Source organism: Coturnix japonica, chromosome 9 (genome assembly GCF_001577835.2).
Source record: "Coturnix japonica isolate 7356 chromosome 9, Coturnix japonica 2.1, whole genome shotgun sequence".
Taxonomy (NCBI): domain Eukaryota; kingdom Metazoa; phylum Chordata; class Aves; order Galliformes; family Phasianidae; genus Coturnix; species Coturnix japonica.
Window position 1 is genome coordinate 18,766,843 of NC_029524.1, and position 23,487 is coordinate 18,790,329.

The 23,487-nt window shown below is 37.2% G+C and overlaps 1 protein-coding gene across 1 annotated transcript in view; it reads left to right on the forward strand.

Annotated features, from left to right (window-relative positions):
• The first annotated feature begins 413 nt into the window (after positions 1-413).
• SI (sucrase-isomaltase) overlaps positions 414-23,487 on the forward strand; it is a 43,009-nt gene continuing 19,935 nt past the window's right edge. The window contains exons 1-22 of the mRNA XM_015872037.2: positions 414-509; positions 2,182-2,305; positions 3,333-3,406; positions 7,041-7,161; positions 7,251-7,360; positions 7,632-7,783; positions 9,792-9,963; positions 10,648-10,747; positions 11,431-11,543; positions 12,230-12,355; positions 13,114-13,245; positions 13,423-13,542; positions 14,192-14,305; positions 15,148-15,232; positions 16,362-16,479; positions 16,850-17,021; positions 17,703-17,819; positions 18,496-18,650; positions 19,220-19,304; positions 20,175-20,231; positions 20,871-20,995; positions 21,381-21,469. Of these exons, the coding sequence (XP_015727523.1) occupies positions 2,182-2,305; positions 3,333-3,406; positions 7,041-7,161; positions 7,251-7,360; positions 7,632-7,783; positions 9,792-9,963; positions 10,648-10,747; positions 11,431-11,543; positions 12,230-12,355; positions 13,114-13,245; positions 13,423-13,542; positions 14,192-14,305; positions 15,148-15,232; positions 16,362-16,479; positions 16,850-17,021; positions 17,703-17,819; positions 18,496-18,650; positions 19,220-19,304; positions 20,175-20,231; positions 20,871-20,995; positions 21,381-21,469 (2,461 nt within the window). The 5' untranslated portion in view covers positions 414-509. The remainder of the gene's footprint in view (positions 510-2,181; positions 2,306-3,332; positions 3,407-7,040; positions 7,162-7,250; positions 7,361-7,631; positions 7,784-9,791; positions 9,964-10,647; positions 10,748-11,430; positions 11,544-12,229; positions 12,356-13,113; positions 13,246-13,422; positions 13,543-14,191; positions 14,306-15,147; positions 15,233-16,361; positions 16,480-16,849; positions 17,022-17,702; positions 17,820-18,495; positions 18,651-19,219; positions 19,305-20,174; positions 20,232-20,870; positions 20,996-21,380; positions 21,470-23,487) is intronic.

Genomic DNA, 23,487 nt, shown 5'->3' on the forward strand with positions numbered 1-23,487 from the left:
ATTCGTTGTTCATTGCTGAAAAAGTTAAATGATCATAAATTTGATTATCTATTAACAATTATTTTAGTAAAAATTTTTCCTTATTTGAGAACCTTTAGTGACTTCGTACAGTGATTAAAGCAGAAATGATAGACAAGGAATGTGAAGGTTGCATGAAGTGTCTAGTAACAATGATATGGAAAAAGAACAGTAAAGCCATTAAATCATGCAATATGGTCAAACTTATTGGCATTTTATTGCTGCTTTTCTTTCAGTTACAGAACCTGCTGAGTGATACAGAACCAAAATATTATTAATTAACCAGCCATTCCTTGGCTACAATAACCACAGTAACTAATTTTAGCTCAGAAAGTTTCTGCAACCTGCCTGTAATTATGTATGTGCCTGCCATTGGTAGATTGGTTAGCAAACAATGCAATGAGCTGATAACAGCAGAGAATAAAACATTGGTTTTGAGACTGAGCTTTACAACCAGGATCAGCAGATGAAGGTAGCAGAGGGGCTTTAAGGTAAGTCATCCCATTTATTCCATCTGTGTTACTGCAGACCTTCTCTTTGCTGCTGAGCCCAAGTCACAGAAGTTGTATTTATGAATTATAAATTATAACTCCTTGTTTTAGAAGTCTCAGTTTGTGGAGGAGACCTTGAGAATGAAAAAGCTGCAATACAATGCTATGGATGTTTGCAGGGCGGTGGGGAGAGTTGGACAAAAAGAATTTTAATATTCTTCTTCTTAATATTTTAGTTTTCAGAAAAATAAATGTTACTTATTAAGGCTCCCAGCTGATGAGTATTCTGACAATGCTACAGGAAGCTTAGAGGAGGAACTGCTGGAATATAATTTCCTCATTGTAGAAACAGGCCTTAAATATGTGCTTTTAAATATACAGCGTAGTGGTAGGTTTTAAATGTGTTACTTCCCTTAGGAGGTAACTATAATCGTAAAAATAGCTACTAATTTTGATATTAATGGAGAAAATATGAATAGCACTATGTTATTTTTAAAAGCTTAGATAATAATCACTGTAGAATTATAGATGGGTTTGGGTTGTAAGGGATCTTAAAGCCCATCCAGTTTCAAACTCTGCCATGGGCAATGACACCTCCCAGCAGCTCAGCCTGCCCAGGGCCCCATCTGTGCTGGACCTGAGCACACCCGCAGCTCTCTCGGCACCAGTGCCAGGGCCTTACTGCCCTCGTAATAAAGATTCATTTTTCCTAATATCTGTAACCACTTTTAGCTTAAAGCAAATTACCCTTTGCCCCATCACTACATGCTTTTGTAAAAAATCCCACTCCAGCATTACTGTAGGCCCTCTTTTAAAGACTAGAAGGCTGCAATATGGTGTCCCCAAGCAGAACAAACCAGACTCTCAGCTTGGCTTCATAGGAGAGATGCTGTAGACCTCTGAGCATCTTTGTGGCCCTCCATACAGGAGGGTACATTTATCTTTACTGTTCTGGGGGTTGCCGGCGTTTCATTATTGCTTTTATTCTCTATTCATTCTGGTGGCTGTAAGATTTCCAGGAATAGGAGATGAAGTTTGGGTAATGAAATATACTTGTAGGAGCGGTCAGCAACAAAGGAACTCCAAAAGTTTTTTCTGAAGTATTTTTCCTTTCGGCTCATTGAAACAGTTGAGACTGTGGGCTAGTGCAATATGCACACATTGCTGTGTTATCTTACTTGGACTAAAAAGAAGCAGTTCCTCTGTATTTAATGCTGCTTTATAAGGCTAAATATTCTTAACCAAATGTGAAATGCAGTTGCTGCTGCCAATGTATATCGATCTGCATGATGGAGATCAGTTTTAATTAGTTTTACTGCTGGTGTGAAGCTCAACATTAATGGTCCTGTGTTGTTCTTTCTGGTATTTCTGTAAAATGTAAGAAACTTAATAGATAACCTCAGGAAAAAATTCTTATTTGCGTATTTAGAAGTGGTTTAGTGGGAACAAAACGCTATTTCTCAGTGGTTGACCATGAGTGCAATAATCCAGTAATCTGTGTGAATTATCTGGAATAGGAGATTTATTTTTAATCCTAGGATTAGGGGATATGTTTTAAAACCTAAATAATGTATGAAAATATAAAAACTGAAAACAAATACTGTAACTTATAGAGAGTTTTCCAAGCTATTTCTTTTGCTTTCCTCATGCCAATGGTTTCCTCCTGACCTAGATGGGCAAGAGGAAGTTCAGTGGCCTGGAAGCCACTCTTATTGCCCTCTTCTGCATCGTGGTTGTGGTGGCCATTATCCTCGTTGTGCTTTTAGCAACAGGAGTATCTCCATTCAAAACTACAGGTAAGTACTTCCCACTTCCAGGACCAGAGGCAAAACCCTCAATGAGGACTGCTCAGCTCTGCTTGCTGAGATGTTCTCAAGTCCCATAGTGCTCCTGTTGGAACTGCCTGTTGGCATGATTTAAGTCACTGAAGGACTTTTCAAAGAATATGAATGTTCAGGTGGGGATGAAAAAAAGAGCGAGCATTTCTCTGCAGTGTTTTTATTTATTTATTTATTTATTTTTATATCCAATTATTTCCTATTACTTTAAGTGTTACATTTATCTAATGGAATGGCCTGGGTTGAAAAGAACCACAATCATCATCTGGTTTCAACCCCCCTGTTATGTGCAGGGTCACCAACCGCCGGACCAGGCTGCCCAGAGCCACATCCAGCCTGGTCTTGAATGCCTGCAGGGATGAGGCATCCACAGCCTCCCTGGGCAACCTGTTCCAGTGCATCACCACCCTCTGGGTGAAAAATCTCCTCCTAATGCCATTTAAAACCATTCCCCCTTGTACTATCACTATCAAACCATGTAAACAGTCATTCCCTTCCCATTTATACTCTTAAATGAACCTTAAGGTGTGTTTATCTGATGCTCTAACTTAAGCTCCTTTGGATGAGCAGTATTTCATGGGAAGGAGTGCCCATAAGAGCAGTTACACAGCACTATTCAGATGAAAGAAAGCCCTTCTGATTTTTATTCAGCATAAATTTTTAAAGAAGTAGCACAGACTGGGTTACAACACTTACTGAAAACTGAATTACTATATATCTTCACAATTAGAACAATTTATGTCACTCATTTGTGCAAAAAAAAAATAAAATAATCAAAAGTGAAGCTCTCCAACCTTTATCTGGAATAGTTCTCTGCAGCTTTTTAAAGATAAGGTAAATCACAGGAGCAATAGTTTAAACTCATTTGAGACTGTATTCATGGTTAGAGGATCAAGGTGGTAAGAAAGAGTCAACAGAACCAGTTAATGATAATCCAGATATTAATATATTTTGGAAATAACCCATTAATTTACTTCTCTAACAGAATTTACACCACAATGTCCGAACATATTAACAGTGGAGAGAATTGACTGCATCCCAGATCAAACGGCAACAAAGGTCTGAGAACTTTATAGTAAAAACAATTAGAAAATAGGCTTTTTCACATAAAATCTTATGTTTAATTATGAAAACCTACCTTTTTCTGTAACATATTGATGGTTCTCATAACTTTTATTTGTCTGCGAATGCCTGAATATTTACCAGAATAATAGAACTCCTGTACAACCAATTTTAGTGCATTGTCAGAAGGCCAGACTTTTTTCTAGCCACTGCAGCAGTTTATTGTCAAGTGTTGAAGACCCCTGCCAATATACTCCCCAGCATCTTGGCTTGTTGGTAAGAGAGAACAAAACTAAACAGACAAGGAGTGGTTAGAAATACATACTGTTTTTAACAACTTTGCCTAAGCAATTTCTTTTTGTCTGATGGCTAACTGTTGGTATTTACAACAAAGCATATTTTAGAAATAGCATATTGAGATTCATTTTGCTCAAGTGCATGAGATTGCAATGAATGCTGTCAGTTTCCTCTCTCAACTGATCTGAATCTCACTATCTCACCTACTCTCTTTCTTGATCGTTGTCTCTTATTTGAGCAAGCACAGAGCATTCTTATGGTGGTTGCTAGAGAAAGGTTATTTTTGTTATTTTTCTAATAATCGTTAATTTTCATTTTAATAATGGATGCGTTCATTTTCTGATGGAAGCTAATGGGTGCCTGGCCCTTTTTTTCTTAGTGGGGTGCAGCTTGAGAGAAAAGATAGGGAGTATATTATGATGTGTGATGTTAATGCCATTCACAGAGATATAAAAATGATTAACCAACCTTTTCTATCTCCCTGTGAATTTCCAATCTAATTGCAGAAGTGACACTTGTTCATGATGCTGTCATGCCATGAGTTGTATTATGATATATAGTTCAATATAGTCTTGCAGGTTAACAGAGTAGTAAAGGCTCAACTCACAGTGTGTTTCTCTTCTCTTTGGTTCCTTTCTCCAGGAATGAGCACACCATGATAGGTGTCATGCAGATCACATCAATCTTTAATTACTACTTTGGGATTAGCCACCCCACGCTAAGTACTGTACTTACCCCAAGTGAAGAAAATAGTTCTACTCTGGTTGCAACTGCAAGCTGTACTGTAAATCTGCTCTTCCATTTTACCCTTTGTGATCAAGAAGAATTAAAAGCAATCAAAATAAAGACACAATTAAAAAAAAAAAAAAACAAACCCAAAAACAAGATTCCTAAATCTGCTCTTTCCTTAGTGAATTCTGGGCAGCAGATTTCAGGATATTAGTGATAAACATCACCCTTAATCTTTGCCCTGAAGAAAGCTGCCAGGTGCATGCATCTCACAATCCAGAATCCTGTTTTCTTCTGCAAGCAATTTTGTTGCCTTTTTCCAGGTTTATTCTAATATTACATCTGGCAGAGGTCTAAAACTACAGGTATTTGATAAGGAAAGAACTCTGTAGTGGTTTCCAATAGTGGTTTTCAGAATAAAAAGCATCTGGGAGCATGATGTTTTGCCTGAGCTCAGGCAGCAACTTAGTGTCTCTCTTGATGTCTTAATTTGTTGAAGTGTTCTAGGTGAAATCTGGGCTTGCAGAGAATAGAAGCACAGAAAGCAAAGAGGTATTCATTAAGCAATCACAGGATTGCCAGAGATAAAAATCCTGAGAGAGAGCAGGCTTTTATTAACTAGTCACTGCCGTGGAAAGTTGTTTGGTTTTGTAAGACAAGAAGAATACACTAGTAAAAACTAAACTACTGTGAGCAGAGCTAGTGCTTTTCAGGATTCAGAAAGCTCTTCCTCAAGGGGGGAGATTTTATTTGTCGTTTAGTTGTCATAGTTTTTGAAAATATCTTGTTGGCAAAAGTTTGTTTTGATGCTAAGAAGAGAAACATTGCAGTTTGACACATATCCAAGCAATGCTTTCAGTCCTTGGTACTGAGTTCAGTGTTCAGAAGCTACCTCATTTTGTATCCCACCGTACACTGCTTTCGTATTTCCAGTATTATTTCTAATGAAGCTTTCTTCAGCTTTGACACTTTCTTTGACTTTGCTGTGTGTTGTTATCTATTACGTTACTTTAACAGTCAGAGGCTGTGACCACCTCCTACCTTTATTTGCACTAAATGATAACTTCTGTAACAGCCTTGACAATACCTTTGAATGAACTCTGCTCTTTTTGGTGTCATGCATAACCGATCTTGGACTTGTGCACTTAGTTCCTCATGCAGCAAGCTCCACGTGCCACAAAAAATACAGATCTACAGTTTATAAATCCACTAGAATAACATTTATCCTGAAGAGTATCGCTGCCCTGTAAAGTAATTGGTGAAAATATTCAACAAGCATACATGAGAAGTAGCTTGGAAAAAGATGTTTATGAAGTTGGGAAAGGAGATGTTTGAAGTGTTAGACGTTAGGATAAACTGTTGTTCAAGCTGTTGGGTTAGTCACTTCTTTAGGAAGGGATAAGAAGATTGAGGTCGTAACAATTGTTGATGCATAGTTTACTTGCTGTGCTTGGCCCAATCACTACAGAATAAATGCATGAAAATATCTTGAGCTAATGGCTTATGTGAATTTCCTCTGTGTCCTCCTTTGGCACATATACTATTTCTGGGTCAGAGCTTTCTCTGTTCAGAGAACGAGGCAAGTGTTTGATCTGAACTTTCTAGTTTGGACTCTATAACCTGCACCAGTAGCAGTGGATTTTGGCCTGTCTTCATCTATACCTGTGGATTGTTTTAAATAAAGATGGCACAAACAACAAAAATATTGGAGCATGAAGAGCTTCTACTAGCATGCAGGTGGAAGGAGAGGTCTTGAAGATCTGTGTATTGGATTTGGGTGCCCGTGATCACTGAGATCGTAGCCTTTTGCCCTCAGCGGTTCTTCCTGTATCACTACTGCCCTTTGTTCCCAAGTAATTGGTTTTTAACATGGGAAAATTTGTGGGCATTTACAGTGGTGTGTTATGCAAGTGTTATCTTCAGGCATAGAACTTGAGCAGACAACTTGTGAATAAGTTAATTTCTAACAGTAAGGCAAACATATTCCTGTTTATTGGAATATTGAGACGTAGATTAAAGGTTGATGCACTGAGTTATATGCTTTGAACAGTGGGTTTAATTGCTTGGGTGGTGTTTGTTTGTTTTATATAGAAAAAATAATTATCTGAAACTAAGGTTCTGTAGAAGCAAACTTAGCATTTCTGATACTAGGAAATGACATTGAAATGTAGTTCCCATACATAATGATAAATGATGCATATGTGATGTTTTCCAGCCAGATGTTTACTAGATGTTAAGCCAACCATAAATGTTATCCAGTCTCCAGTGTGTGAGCGTTGGTTAGTCTCTAATGCATCTGTCACAACACAAATGATTCTTTAATTTTTTAAGGGTTCATTCTTCCTGTGAATCTTCAGGTTTTAGGAAAAAATCATTGTCTACATGTTTACTCTGAATCAAGAAAAAAACAAACAAACAAACAAAAACACCTTGTTGTTTATATTCGTATTGATTAAATACCTTTTCAGAGTTCATCTGATAGCAAGCATTGCTACGTTTTCTGGCGTTTGGGGTAAAAATACTTTGTGCACGTTTCAGTCGTTGCAGTGTAGTATGTTTATTGTGTAAAATCAATTAATGTGAGCCCCTTCTGTCCTTTAATCAGAGCGTCTGTGACTTGCGTGGCTGCTGTTGGAGTCCCCAGAGTGATACCAGTGTACCCTGGTGTTTTTTCCCTAAAAACCATGGGTACAAAGTGGATGGATCAACAAGATCAACTCAAACAGGTAAGTTGGGTGCTGAGGAACCTGGTTTTAATGCACATCTAGATGTCTGATTTGAAACAGTAATGTTTCCATTTGTGTGTTTTCTTTAGGATTTGAGGCCACGCTAACAAGGCTGTCATCGCCTTCTCTCTTTGGAAAAGATATCAACACTGTCCTCCTCACAGGAGAGTACCAGACAGCAAATCGCTTCCGGTTCAAGGTTAATCTTTTAAATCTGTTGTATTAAGGTTTATGTTCTGTACATGGTTTTAGGCTGGCCATTTATGTTCAGTGAGTTTAGAAGGGCTCCATTAATCCTTCAGCTGCACCATCACGTAGGGAAATAGCTGAAAACAAGTGATGAAAATGGAAAGAGAATGATAATGAAAATGGGAGGAGACTGTGATAGGAACAGGAAGATGCTAAATCAGATCTATCTGTTAATACTAAAAAATGTTTCAATGTTTTCAAATGTTTTTAAATATGTGCAGATTACTGATCCTGCGACACAAAGATTTGAAGTCCCCCATGAGCATGTGGGCCCTTTCAATGGACCTGCAGCCTCCAATTTAAACTACCGAGTGGAAGTGAGGTCAAATCCCTTTGGTATTGTGGTGACCAGAGTGAGCAACGGGAAAGTGCTGTAAGTAATGCTGGTGGGTTTCTTTTTCTGATGGACACTGATGTTACTGATTTTCTCTGAAGGCCTATGTTGCCAAACAGAAAATCTTTTGCTGTGTGAATAAGATATGCCTAAGATGGAACATGTGAGGTACAGTCTTGGATATGTTACCTACTTCTGGTCTTTTGACTGATGGATGTTCTGCAAGTACTCTTGTGAAGCCTTTTGAACCGCTGCTATATGAAGAGGCATTGTAAAGGCTTTAGATTTGGCTGTCCCTTCTCTTTCCTCCAGCATCAGCAAAATCTTTATGTCCACTTTGTTCAAGGAATATTTGTTATCTGAAGACCTTCCCAGTGCTTCAAATCACAAATACTCTTCATTCCATCTTTTATCTTAGCTGTTACAATCACACCTTAGCTCTGAATCACCAAACCCAGATTGTTCTTTAGACCTATGATAGAGGTGTAATTGTTGCAAGCCAGCGATAAGCTGGTTGTGTCGTCCTCTAAAATATTTGAAGGATTTATATTGAATGTTTTCATCCAGTTTTTTTCCCTAAAAGTAAAAAACAAACAGATTTGAAGTAGCTGCCTATCTTTGAGAGCCATTAAAAAGGAGGAAGTGTCAGGATGAACATACTTATCAAATCAAAGAATGATCACCTGTCAGAGTTCTAGGACAGTTGCATTATCAATGCTTCAAGCCTAATAGCTATTATTTTCATACTGTTGCTAACATTGGTTTCTTACTTAGAATCCTCTGTAATGATTGATTTGCAATTAGAGAGAACACAAAAGATGGACTTATTATTCGGTAATCCATGACTGATTAAACAGGCATATGAAGATGAGAATAAACAATCTAGTTCAATAGATCCATGCTGAAGCAGTGCTCTGGAAGGCTGAAAAGAGAGCCATATCACTCTCTTTCATATGAATATAATGACTGGTAAATACCACAATTTCCCACAAAAATACAATCTTTGAAAGTTTGTAATTAAAACTGTACAAAGTGAATAGATCAATGGTTATTGCTTTGAAACTGTGCATGATCTTAAAACATACTGGTGGGGTTGTCTATCTCAAAGTAAGCCATTTTCTCTGCTTTTGGTGAAAGACTGAGTTTCTGCTGATCCTTGTAAGCTCTTGTTTTAATAAAGCTGAAAGTAACCTTCAGATCTCGGGATCAGCTTCATTCCAATTGCTTTGTGATTTAAATCTGGTTTAACTCATAATTACTTTCTTGTTGCGACTGTTTCGTTTAAGAAAAAAAACAAACAAAAACGACTGATGGAAAGTAAAGCTACTTCTGGGTGGGGCCAAATTTCATGCATTTACCGTGTGGAAATGTTGAAAGTCTCTGCAATAAAATAGGGAAATGAATATGATTAAGATCAATATTAATGAACTTAAGTCTTTTGACTGATTAAAGGACCACTGTCTGGCAGTAGGAATTACCCTGCTGCCTCAGCACTACTCAGATTTCCTCCCAATTGCCTGAGTCCCACGTGAGCAAACAGGGAACGAACTTAGCTTTAGATTCAGTCTCTAAATCTCCCCTAATCCTTGTTTAGGAGACACACAGTTTATGATGAAAGATTGGGGAAATGTACAAAATGAAATTAACAGAAGAAACTTCAATTGTGAAGTGGACTTTTACTGCATGGATTTACTACCCAGTGCCACAGGTGCTTAGGTGGGAAGCTTTGCAGGAAGAGGTGATTGTGAACCTAACCCTGAAAGCAGAGGCCATTTATGTGCAAAGTTTCTATGGCACTGAGAGGTATTGCCTGTCTCCTAATCCATGCAATGGCCTCTCTATCTACTGCAGCTACACAACATCCTCCTTTGCATCCCTCCCTTCAGCTCTCTAGATGGAGACCTGACCCTGCTATCCAGCTTAGCTAAAAAGAGTAGAAATAATCACTGCAACAATTCCTGTTGTAATCCCTTATTTATTTATTTATTTATTTATTTATTTATTTATTTATTTATTTATTTATTTATTTTTCTTATTTTTCTTTCAGTTTTGATACTACCATAGGACCACTGCAGTATTCTGACCAGTTTTTACAGCTATCAATCAAACTACCTAGCAGCAACATTTATGGTGTGGGAGAGCATGTGCATAAGCAGTACCGACATGATCTCAACTGGAAAACCTGGCCTCTGTTCAGCAGGGATGTTGGTCCCTCTGAAGTAAGGACCTATTTCTTCTGTGTCTTATTCTTTGCAGACAAATTCTGGAATCCAAACCTATTATGCAGTTGTGCATTAATAGCATCCACTACTTGGGATAGCACTTAGGTAGATAATGATAGGGCAAAGGGGGAAAGGTTCTAAGCTCAAGAAGGGAAGGTTTAGAGTGGGTGTCGGGGAAGTTCTTCACAAAGAGAGTAGTGAGGTGCTTGAACAGGCTGCTACTTCCAACTTCACTGTCCTCAGACAGTCCTTCTTTGTACCTCGGGGATGTAAACAATCAAATGTTATTTCTGTGTTCATTAATATCCTTTGCTTTGACTAGGGAAATATTTGCTAAAGCTTGTCAGCACTCAGTTGACCTAATGCTATAAACAAAAAAAACCAAAAGCCCAGCATATTTAAAACCCTACCTGTCTAGTACAGAATCAACGCATAAGCCATTCCATGATCATGGATATCGAGGAGAAATTAAACAGTACAGTGCATGAGTGAAGGAATGCTTTTTAATGTGATTTTAAAAAATTACTGTTGTTCCTAATGTACTTTATTTATAACCAGCTAATGAGGTCCTGTTTGTCAGTGTTACGTCAGTGTAAGAAAGCAACTCTGCATATGATTGAAATACCCCCCAAACACATACTGCTAGCAGATTTTAACTGCTCTTTCTTTTTTGTCTTGAAGCAAATGCACAACTTATATGGAGTTCAGACTTTCTTCATGTGTTTGGAAGACAGCAGTGGAGCATCTTTTGGTGTTTTCCTGATGAATAGCAATGCCATGGGTAAGGAAACTTTCTCTGTGTCTCCAGTTATTGCAACTAAATATCTTTTAAAATGATCTGTGGGACTGAGATCAAAACTGGGGTAATGTGAATTTCTATTTTTAAATACTACTGCGTATAAAGTCTTAACACCACCTTCAGTTATCTGATGGCAGTCGTTGTAAGCATTTAGTAGCACTGTAAGTATGCAATGTAAGCAGTGTGTGGCTCAGAATTAACATGCAGGTTGTGTGCATTGGAAGCCTTGTGCGGCCCTGTGCAGATGTGTAGGACAGCAGTCAAAGTATAAATTTGGACTGATCATCACTTGAAAGTAAATGCCCTTTGGTCTCTGGTTATAGGCCTACCTATACATATGCTATTGTATGCTATTCATTTCTCTTGAGTCTGGAAAGTTTCACTGAAAATGTGAAGAGAAAAGGTTATGTCACTGGATTTGCTCTGATTCTCTTGTCTTTGCTGGATGTAAAGAAATGCAAATATGGACATTTGAAAGAATCGTGTCAATACATTTCTCCTTCATTGCAAATTTAAATAATGGTTATGTGTTCCCTGGATATTTCTGGTTTGTGTTGGTTCTTTTTCCTTAAAATAAATTTTCTACTTTTCAATATCAGTATGACAAAGTTACTTTAGATTTAGCTAATATTCAGAATTGCTCTCATATGTGCTTTGTCTGACAGAGTTTGCAGTGCAGCCTGCTCCAGCAGTGACCTACAGAACTATTGGCGGTATCCTTGATTTCTATGTCCTCTTGGGGAACAGTCCAGAGCAAGTAGTTCAAGAGTATTTACAGGTACCTTTATTTTAAGAGACCACACGTTGAGCAGATCCTTAAAGGCACTCGTTTTCTTTTTAATTTCGTTTCCTTCTTTACATTACAATGTGTCTTTGTTATGCTATCTAGGTGAGTCGCTAAGTGTTCATCTAAGAACAATTGTTATCTCAAGTGTTGCCAATATAATGGCTCGCTGGGATTAAGTTGGGGCGTAGATGTTTTTATCTGGCCTGCTACAGGCAGCATCACCTCGAGCACTAGTTTTGCTGGAGATGCACGTGCAGAGAGGATGCAACAGTTCTGAGTCTGTACACCCTGACTGAGTTCTCAGTCTGTACACCCTGACATGAGCTAGAGATGATCTAAGCAGAATGACTTTTGCTTCTTTGCTCTTAATATATGGACAAATTCTTATTCATGTAGCAATGTTATACACGATATTATGTATATGCCCAAATAGATGCCCATAAATATTATATGTTCATATGGTAATATTATAGTGAGCAATATTACTGATATGTCATGATTCCAGTTGTAAGCTGTCACAGATATTGTTTGTACTTCTTTTATTTACTATTTATATGTTATTTTTATACTTGTCTGATCAGCTGTCAGTCAGACCTTGAAGGAAAGAATGAGCACTGAGGTAACATACACAGCATCCACTATTAGTACCACTAATTATTTCTGCCCTCAACATACAGTTTGTGGGACTCCCAATGATGCCTTCCTACTGGAGTCTGGGCTTCCAGCTCAGCCGTTGGAATTATGGCTCTCTGGATGAAGTGAAGGCTGTTGTGGAAAGGAACCGTCTGATTGAACTCCCTTATGTAAGTTCAGGGTTTGAGGAGGGCAACAACCCCATCAAGGCAGAGTCCTGTGGGAGAAACAACCCAAATATCATGGCTGTGATTTGACAATCCTCACTCATTTCACATCAGTTTCAAATAGTGAATTTCTAATAAATTATTATGCATGGCTTTCTAGTGTAAGAAGGTTTTGCACCTTTTAATGCAGTGCCATTGTCAGAATGACATCAGACACCAAGGGAGGCTTATTTACAACAAGTTTTACTTGCCCGATTTATTGTAATAATTTTTCAGTTATACTTTCCAACTATATTGATTTATCTTTCTAGTGCTGCCTAGTCCACTGAAATATTTTTTCAGTGTCATGTGGGCAGTTGTGGAACCACAGATTATTCTTAATTGATAAGCAAAGGTAAATTACACATAATTTTTAAATAGACTTCATATGGCCTTAGAGAAGTAGCTTAAAAAGTATATACCCTGATTTTATGCTAAGTGTTGATGAAGGAGTATTCGTATTTAAATGTGTGTTTTTAGAAGTTGGGCAGCTACAAAGAAACAAACACGTGTGCAGGATCTAATAAAAAGAATGCCAATACACACATTCATATGGGTTCTGCTAATGCAAAATGTTCCTTTTTGGTACAAAAGATATTTCATTATAATTCATTTAGATAGTAAGGACAAACAGGAGTTGTCATAAGAAATTGCATTTGAAAAATATACAAAATCTTTACATATGGCTTCTCATGTTTAAGCTGTTAACTCATGTCTTTCAGGATGCTCAGATCACTGACATTGATTACATGGAGGAAAAGAAGGATTTTACGTATGACAAAGTGCTGTTTAGTGATCTTCCTAATTTTGCAAGTTATATGCATCAAAAAAATCAAAAATATATTATCATATTGGTAAGTAATTCTTTTTGCCTTGTAAATGCTATCATTATAACTTTTCATAATTATCTTGTGCATTTTTGAATATAATTATTACACTTCCTGCTTAACATTCCAGTAGTCTGTAAAAACCGATGGAGTGTTTCCTGGTTTCTAACTATTTTGTATTTTTTATTCTTTTAAATGTTTTAGGATCCTGCTATTAGCACACAACCTCTAGTTGATGGTAATCAATATGGCAGCTACGTCAGGGGGGAGAGCAGGAAAGTCTGGGTCAATGAATCAGATGGAGTAACAACATTAGTTGGAGAGGTAAACACATTTCTGTGAAGTTTAAATGTGGTTGGTTTGGTTCAATTTATTTTGATGGGCTTTTTTTAAACTCTCGTTTTCTAAGTCGTTTCTTCCAGTACTAGCCAGTGAGAACTGAGAGGTCTCATTTAGCATGTGATATGTTTCAGTCTTTGATGTTTTTCTTTTGCATTGTATGTTTCTATTTTTGCATTTTTGCACTATATGTTTCTATTTTATTTATTTATTTATTTTTGTAAAATCCTGTTTGATATTAATGCAAGTTTTATGGAAATGTAAATGTAGATGTTTCATATAGTAGATGAATAAGAAGAATACCTTCATGCCTTCTCATCCATTGGAAGCTGATGCTAGAAAAATGATACTCTGCTATGCCACTGTTGCTTTTGATGATTCACACTGATCAGAAGATTTCAGAGTTTTTGAACAAAATTATGAACTTCAGTGAAAGTAAATCTGGGATCTGGAGGTGGTGGCTGACAATAGTGTCAGTATGGGCCAGTAGCAGAACTTAGTGGTCAAGAGGGCAATGGACTTGATTCAGATCATTATTTAGGGCAAAAAAGCCACCAGTGGAACACATATAATACATTCTCATCTTATTCCAATGTAATTAGCATATTCCATTTTTTCCCTATGAATGCTCTAGGTATGGCCGGGGGAAGCTGTGTTCCCAGACTTCACCAACCCAGAGTGCACCAGTTGGTGGGTGGAAGAATGCGAAAAGTTTCATGGCGTAGTGGCGTACGATGGGATCTGGATTGTAAGTGATTTGGGAAGAAAATTGACGTGTTTATTAAATTCAATTAACATTGCATATGAAAGGGTTGTTTATAATTATTAGTTACTTGAAATCAGTGCAGGATGTACTCGCCATTTGCTGTTGGATTTACAATTCAAATTTGGATTTCAACTTTAAATTTGAATTAGAATTGTGGCGTTCAAATGCTCAGTGTGGTGTTTGCTGCATGATCTGTTGTGGTCTGAAATGCTTTAGTAGATAAACCTTTGATAAACACAAATACATTCACACTCCTGGACTCAGAATGGCAGTATTTGGAAACCTGCACGTAGTGGCAGAAAATGAGTCTTAAACAGGTCCTGAACACAGGATATAATGCATCACAGCTATAAATCAATGTGTCAGGTAGCTCATGGATTTCAAGGTAGTACATTGGCAATCATTGTCCCAGGTTAGGATATGGAAAAATAAGACTAGGCAGAAGCCACAGCACATCTTGCTGGTTCCACATTTCTCTCTAAACACAAGCTCCCTGCTCAGGGTCTTCTCTTGAGATATGTCAGGAGCTAATCATGGGTAACTACAGCATATATACACAAGCACCTCCTGCAGCTTCAGTCTCTGAAGGGAGAAGGTGTAACTATTAATGTTATGCTCATCTGTGTACTGAAGTCTGTCCAAAACAGAGGCATGTATTAATACAGGAATGGACCAGGTCTGTGTCTAAGTGGTATTATTCACACCTAAAAGTATAGTGCTAGCTCTTAGTAAATGCTTCTTAAAGGGTAATAGAATAGAACACAAGATTGGGTTAGAAGTTTTATTATAATCTACATCTCACTGTCTGTATCTTGCCTTTTCAGGATATGAACGAAGTGTCCAACTTTGTTCAAGGTTCAAATAAAGGCTGTCAACAGAATGACTTAAACTATCCTCCATTCACTCCCAGTAAGTCCACCTCCTTTAACCATGGAACAAATTATCAGAAAGCACATTAATTATTGTACCATTGTCTACAAGGATGCAAAGTGAATTTCCTGTTGTTCTCACGGATGAGATTTGAATATTAAGTACTGACTTTAAGAAACCTTTGCCAACATGTTGTCCAAAAATGATTCAGAAATTAGACTATAGGTGTACAGTGCTTCCTTGCATGCATGAACAGTTGCTTGCAGAAGAAATCCAGCTGGCCTGCAGTTGAAATGCAGTCACTTACAGCCAGTACTTAGTGTGTTGTTTTAATGTCAGACTTGGAAGTAAAATTATTTCCTCTGATCTCAAGCACAGATGAAGGTTTCAAATTAAATTTTAAAAAAGTTTCCATCCAGTTCTACATTTAGGAGGGAAAGTTAGGAAAGGATTATCTATTATTTGCCTGAAAAGTACAACTTTAAACAATGAGTTAGCTTTGGGGGCTTTCTCAGCCTTAATGGGCCATTAGTTAGCTCCACTGAGGAAACATGGCTCATTGGAGACCTTACATGCTTAGTCTGCAACTTTACAGTAAATCAAGTAACCAATATAAAGAAAGGATATTCTTCCTACACTATCTTGTGCTTCCAAGATTATGCTTGTTCTTGTGATAAAGCTGACAGTGAGTACATTTGTGCTAAGGTTTAATAAGAGAGGTACGACATAGCATTGGAACTGAATGGAGCCTGATTACCACTTTATCACACCTAGGCAAGGATAGAGTATTTGAGTTAACCATTTTATGTTATGCACTGAAGAAACTGACACAAATTCTCCATCAGTTGACTAAATTCCGCTGTCTTAACAAAGCTGCATTTATAGCACTGTTAGCAGTGATGAATGGATTATTTTGATATTTGTGTGTTGATTGTCATGAGATATCCAAAGCTCAAGAGCAGAAAATAGCACAGATGGAGCAGAGATGAATAAAGCTAGCAGCCAAGGGAAGCATTTCATTCTTGTAGTAGTGACAGTGGCTTTTAATGTAAGCATTAAAGTGGGAAGAGTACTTGAATGTCAGGAATGTACAATATAAAAAAAAAGATTGGAAGTATTCAGAATCAAAATGCACTTGAAAACTAATGTCTGTGTTTCTTTATTGAAGATATTGTTGACAAACTCATGTTTTCCAAGACGCTCTGTATGGATGCAGTGCAGAAATGGGGCAAACACTACGATGTCCACAGTCTTTATGGATATTCCATGGCCATAGCAACAAGACAGTAAGGAAGTCATCCTAATATCTTTACAGAAAGTTTTTAGAAGAGTACCTTTTTCAAAACAGCCACTAGATTTCACTTCTAAACAAACCTATTTTCTAGACAATGTTATATTGCATGTAAGCTAATATAGCAAAAACAAAATCTACTAAATTCTAGGTCAGACACTGTCAATCACAGATTTATGCTAAGGTTGTTTAAAGTAAATGCCTTGAACTTCTCTAAAAGACACCTGTTTAACTGTGAAGGAGCCCAGGTCTTGTGGATAATCAACTGTTGAAAATGAGTCAGTATAATTGTGCTGTGTATAGAACTATTGACGTGTGAGTGATCATTTTTCTATGGCATAGTTCCAGTCTCGTTTTGTTTTCAGAGCCATCGAAACAGTGTTTCCAGGAAAAAGAAGCTTCCTTCTTTCAAGGTCTACTTTTGTTGGATCAGGAAAGCACACAGGACACTGGCTGGGAGATAATGCAGCAACATGGGAACAGCTAAGATGGGCAATACCTGGAATGCTGGAATTCAGCCTCTTTGGATTTCCTTATGTATGAAATAATAGGTTTTTACTTCCATTCAGAACAAGCAGACAAACATTGCCTTTTTAACCTCTGTGATAATGGGTTACCTAATCAAACATGGTCTATATAACCATCTTATCTTTTCAATTCTAAGTTAAGTCCCTTCAGTGATCTGATTTTAACATTTTTCCTAATGATTTTTTTTTTTAAATTATAAAATTTGTTTTGGTTTCTGTTACTGCATGTTTATGATGAGACACATGGGCAACAAACATCTTATTTATGCCAAGCCTCTAGTACTATTTTATTCATTAGCAATGAATGTGAAATACACTGGGGTTTTCCTATTTATTTTCACATGTAATAGGAAAATCCATTTGTAAATGATATAACCAGATTCCTCTTCAATATTTATATTTGTATGAGTTTGAGCTGTTTTCCTAGTGTTGGACTACTAGCACCAAAAAGGAAGGAATATGTTTGGAAGAAAAAGGATGATAGGCAGCCATGGGAAGCAGTTGGCTTCTTTTATTTATTTATTTATTTATTTGTATAGCATCTAGTTGAAAGAAGAAAATGTATTGAATGACTTTGCCACCCTAGCGAGAAATGAAAGATGAATTGATACATCCCTTAAACTTCAGATTTTGTGTAGAGATTAGTGGTGCCGTATGAGGTCTGTCCAACACATTCTGCTTTTATTTGAAGATTGGAGCAGATATCTGTGGCTTCGTTTTTGACACAACAGAAGAACTTTGCAGACGATGGATGCAAGTAGGAGCATTTTATCCATTTTCCCGGAATCACAATGCTGAAGGATACATAGTAAGTTGTTCCTTCTCTTACAAACTGTTTCAGTTTCAGCAACCATAATTCCTTTTATAGTATCACTAATAAACATTACTATCACCAACAATTAGATAGCTGACCAGTTTGAATATGGAAGAAACTTGAGATCTCTTTATGAAAATTTATCTACAAGATTTTCAGCTCTCAGGGGTGTGGTGTTTTCACATTGATAGCTAATCTGCACAAGACTGCATGTTCACTCCCTCTCCTCAAAAAATTAGGAGGAAGTATGATAGCAAGAAAAAAAACAATAGACTTATAGGGCAGTCTAATGAAATGAAAACAGAGAGGAAAAAAAATTTAACAAAAAAGGCCATGTAGGAACAGGGAGAGAAAACTCTGAACATTTGTCTCTGTGTCACCAAGTGATGTTTAGCCGCATCTTGAGAAGGAGAGCCTCAACACTTGTAGTAGTTGGTTGGAAAAGTCAGATGCTCTCATAACAAATGTCCCACTGTTTATTCCACTTCATTGTATTTTCTTGTTTAGCATGCTACCATATAACATGGAATATCCTCTTGATCAATTTAGATCAGTTGCCCTAGTGGTGTTCTCCCTCCATCCACCCCCAGCTCTGAGCCAACAGTCAGTTTTCATAATTGTTGGGGTATTTCCTGCACCATGAAAATCATCTTGCAATATTTACTTTCAGCCTCAAGATCCAGCTGTGTTTGGAGCTGATTCAGTTTTGGTGCAGACCTCCAAGCACTACCTGACCATTCGCTACACTCTGCTGCCATACTTATACACGCTCTTTTATAGAGCTCACACTCGAGGGGATACAGTTGTGCGTCCAGTTTTGCATGAGTAAGTGTACCAGATGGCCTTTGTGATAATCTTGTTAGGAATAAATAATACAGGTTGAATGTAGTTAGGGACTATCTAAATAGGTATCTAATTTCTGAAAATGCATATTGGAGTACATGTGGAGACAACATCAGAATTCATGAAATACTATTTTGATGTAATCAGAAGAGTAATCAGAAACTGTCTGTAATTTCTGTATATCTGCATGCATTATTGCCAGTCACTCTGAAGAGCTGGTATGAAATAGTTTTGTCAGCTAATCAAATTACACCGTGCATTGATGTGTATATTAAAATATACATTTCATTCCTTCCTTATTTTTGAAAACAAGTATGCTGAGAACATGTGCATGTGTGTGAATACACACGCTTTCATATATAAATAATCAATACTAAGCTAAGAAGAACTTAGCTTCCAACCTTCAGATGGCCTCAGATTTTAAAAAATAATTAAATATTTTTGCATGACACTTTTCAGTCACAATTCTAGGCAATCAGTTCTTGGAAATACTTGGATTAATGATGATGGTATAGCTCTTCAAAGCCATTACTACTTCGTCCTTTCTCCAGGTTCTACACTGATGAAGGGACATGGGGAATTGATAGGCAGTTCCTGTGGGGTCCTGGGCTGCTTATTTCTGCTGTAATTGATCAGGTAGGCTTGGCTATTTTCATGTCTGTCTCAAAAAGGCTTACTGGGGAAAAGAGACACCTGAAGTCACCAGTTCCTGCTCTTTTCTCTACAGGTGGGAAACTGCAGCATAAAATCCCTAAATGCACTATTGATATCTCTCCTTTATTCTTCTGGTTAGAAAGTACCTTTCAGTTTTTCTTATTCATGTGACAATTTTGTTATTAAGCTTGAAGGTTAGGGCATCTTTACTATATATATATATATATATATATATATATTTCCATCTGAAATCACATTCCCTCTCCCTTTTAATACTGAAAAATCTGAATCACAAAAATAGGCTCATTCATTCCTGGAGGACTGCAGGAAATTTATTCTCATCCTATTCTAGTCTGGGCTCTTCTGTCCTGAGCAGGTGTTAAGCAAGGTCATTTGGCAAAGAGAATGCAAGTGACCTTACCTACTAGCATTAGCACAGTTCTTTCTCCAAAGGTAGTACGTTTTTTGCTAGATTTTGTCAGATTTTACTTATTTTTCATTGATTCGTATCATTGGTGACCAATGACCTCTCTTTGGGCTCCTTAAAATACTAGATTTAGTTTTTTATCCCAGTCTTCACTTATTCCTTTCAGTGAGAGAGAACACAACATGTTTTGGTCACTGTCAATATGGGAAGTATTGCACTTAGTGCTATTAAATACAACTCCTATTTTCCAGACCTCTACAGAACCAAAGCAATCTGATCTGATATTCCGATTCAGCTCATCTTTTTATCATCTCAGAATGTCATCCAGAATCTCTCATGCTATTTTAGCTTGCCTATGACAGAACAAGCAAATGTTGTTTATTAATTGCCTTGCTTTCAAACACTGATTTTTGTTCTCCTTTTAGGGTGTGGATGTAATTGATGCTTATATTCCTGATGCAGTATGGTATGAGTATGAAACTGTAAGTAAATGCATAGATTACTAGGGAGTGTTTTTCTAATGATCTTTGTGATGGAGGGGGGAGAAAAAAAAAAACAAAAAAACAAGGTTGTCAGTCATGCTTCAATGGCAGAGACCTAAAGCAAAGCCTAAAGGATGGAAATGGCGAGATGGGAGGGTGGTAGGGTAAATGAGTCATAGCCTCAAGAAAAGGAGATGGAGATGTGAAATATAGTGTGTGAGATGGGAAGATGGATTGAATTGAAACTTTAGGAATGCTCACATGTGAAGAAAGGTCAAATATAACAATACATGTGCATGTGCAATTAACTTTTACTAGTCTTGTTTCTGCAAAGAAGTTTCCCATTATTGTGATGATCTTTTGATGGATGTGAAAAGACACTGCTCTTATTTGGTATCCCAACAGGACGTGCACTCTATGTTGACTGAGCAAAACACAACACTGAAATTTGTTGATTTATAACATTATAGTATACTAATAAATTTATGTGCTATTTTTTGTGCCCACTGCTGCACAGATATTTTCCAAGTTTGAACATCTCCTCTAAAAGTATGATTTGAGAAGAATGTCTTAAATCCCAAGTTTCACAGCAGTGGTTAACACAACAAACCCATTCTCTTTTACATGGCTGTCAACAAGGGGGCAAGAATCTCAGAGAGAAAACAATGGACCAGGATGTACCTGCCAGCTGACAAACTGGGGCTCCACTTGAGAGGAGGCTACATTTACCCTATTCAACAACCAGCTACTACAACAGTTGAAAGGTATGCTTTCCAAACCAAATGCTTTTATGACTAGGTTAGTGTAAATTCAAGAACAGGCTTAGGGCTGCTAGGTTGCAAATCAGTGGTAGCCCATCAAATTTAATGCTTTCGTTTTGAGACTTGGGAATAATTGTAAACCACAACTCCCTTCTGCTTCTATTTACATTAAATATGTAGCAATTAATTAAAAGTTTATTTGCATAGCATTTTGTCAGTTTGCCATGTATTTTAATACATTTGCATGAAAATGAATGACAGCAAAGGACTAATCTAAGACAAAGTTTTGCAACCCTGCAGAGTGTCATTCTTAACACGAACAAGAAGGATTTGTTAAAACTGTCTAGCAACTGGTTATATATGTAAGACAATGACTTTCTTTTGATAGCCGCTTGAATCCACTGGGACTTATAATTGCCCTGAATGAGAACAATACAGCTGCTGGGGAGTTATTCTGGGATGATGGAGAATCTACGGGTGAGTTATTACTGGTGAAATAAATAAACAAGAGTATACTTACAGACTTCTATTCTCCAGTTAATTTCATAAGAGTAAGAATGAGCCATTGAGGACAAGGTAACAAACAATTAATAGTGACTCTTAAGTCATTGGTTGTTCATCATTTATATGTATAAAAGAGTAAATGTTATTTACCTTGCCTGCTTCTCTTTTTGTTTTCTTTTTTTTTCTGTGTGTTCATGTTGCAACATAACCTTCAGCATGTACAGCTTTGGCACATTAGCATGCTGACTGTTAAACCATAGTGTCAAGATTGATATATATTCTGGTATAGATCCAAATTAATTTCAACGGGTGCAAGAATGCATATAATTAGTGTTGGACACCAAGAATAGGCAGAAAATGAAAAAGTAGCACTTTTATTAACTATCTGGAATTATTTAAATTGCTTGTAAAAACAGTAGCAGTTTTCTTAACTCAAAGGTACTGTACGAAAGCCAAAATTTGCCTTGCCATCTGGTGCATAAGCACACGAGTAGGCATGTATAGGCCATACTTGTCATGTTGCCAGACTCAATAGTATTTCTGAAGATTTAGATGAGTGTCCAGTTTCCATGAAATTAAAATTACTTGAAGTACTTCAGTTCCTTAGGCTGTTTTTGCAGTATTTGTCCTGTATTATATATAACAGAGAAATCAGCAAGAAGCTTGAAAATATGTCTTCTCTAATTCATGTCCTATCCTGTCAGTAGTTGGTGTCAAGAACTGCATCCCCTTTACCTAATTTGATATTTACTTTGCCCTGTGACAGAGGTCAGCAAGTTTGCAAGACCAGCAGCTGGAGGGAAGCTGCGATCATATTCCCTTCCCTGTGCTCAGCTGACGCTGTCAGGTTTCACTCTGGAGAGGCTGGGATGGGCTGCTGCAGGGAGCAAGGCCAGGAAGCAGCGCTGCCCTGCTGACCTCTGTCAGAGCCTTTAGTCCCCTTGAAGTGGAGAACTCCCAGTCAGATATCTCCTACTAGGACATGCACATCAGAAATCCTAGCTCACAATTCTGTAGTTTGATGGGTTTCTGCACCCTGATGCTGCAGGAGATGTTGGTGGAGCATTTTGTGCAGTCTGACAGGAGGACAGCTGCAGAAAATGCCCAAAGATTCATTGGAAAGAGAATAACTTGGAAGATTTTATGCATTTGACCTGTAGGACTCGCTTCTGTTATTTTAACTCTATAGATTACAACTCACAGGAAAAAAAATTTGGAAGCCTCAACTTTTAAAAAAACTTTTACCAAATTTTGGGATGCTCTGAAGAAATAGAGCAGTGGTTTGGCTGATTACTGCAGCAATAAGTATTGAAGGCCTTGGGTGGCTGCTGGTATGACAGCTGTATGTACTGCTTTGTCAAGACCTAAAATATCTCAGCTCTTATTGTACTCACTTCTGCTGAGTAACAAAACAATAAAACATGTAGTGATTTTATTTCCTGGCACAGATTTACAGGTTGCTGTCTTTTTAGAGAAGTAGTTTACAGTTTGGTTGCAACAAAATAATTTTTTCTTTTATTTGAAGGAAAAACAAATGACAAGTGCAGTCAATTTTTGTATCTCTTCTTCTTTTTGTACATTTTCTTTTTGAATCTCTTATTTTGATTATTTAGAAGATCTGGCTTTGAATTATATATCTACATTCTAGAGGATCAAGGAGAACGTAAGAAAAAAAGAATACCCTGGATTTTAGGAAGAGTAATTTAAATAATGTTCTGTAATTTTAAGTAATTTTGGAACATTTTTGCCCTTATGAAGAAAGTAGTTAAGGAGAACTTTCTAATCTTCAAAGAGAAGATGGTAAGAGTAAAATATAAACCTCTCTGATGGAAATTATAGTGATTACTTAACCTGTCTAACTCATAAGCTTGTTTTTTTACCTGCAAAGTGAAAACATATGGAGAGAGCAGAGCGCATCATGTCACTTTGGAATATATTTAACCTTCATCTATGTTAATTTACATCTAGTTTACATTCCTTCATTTGTGCAG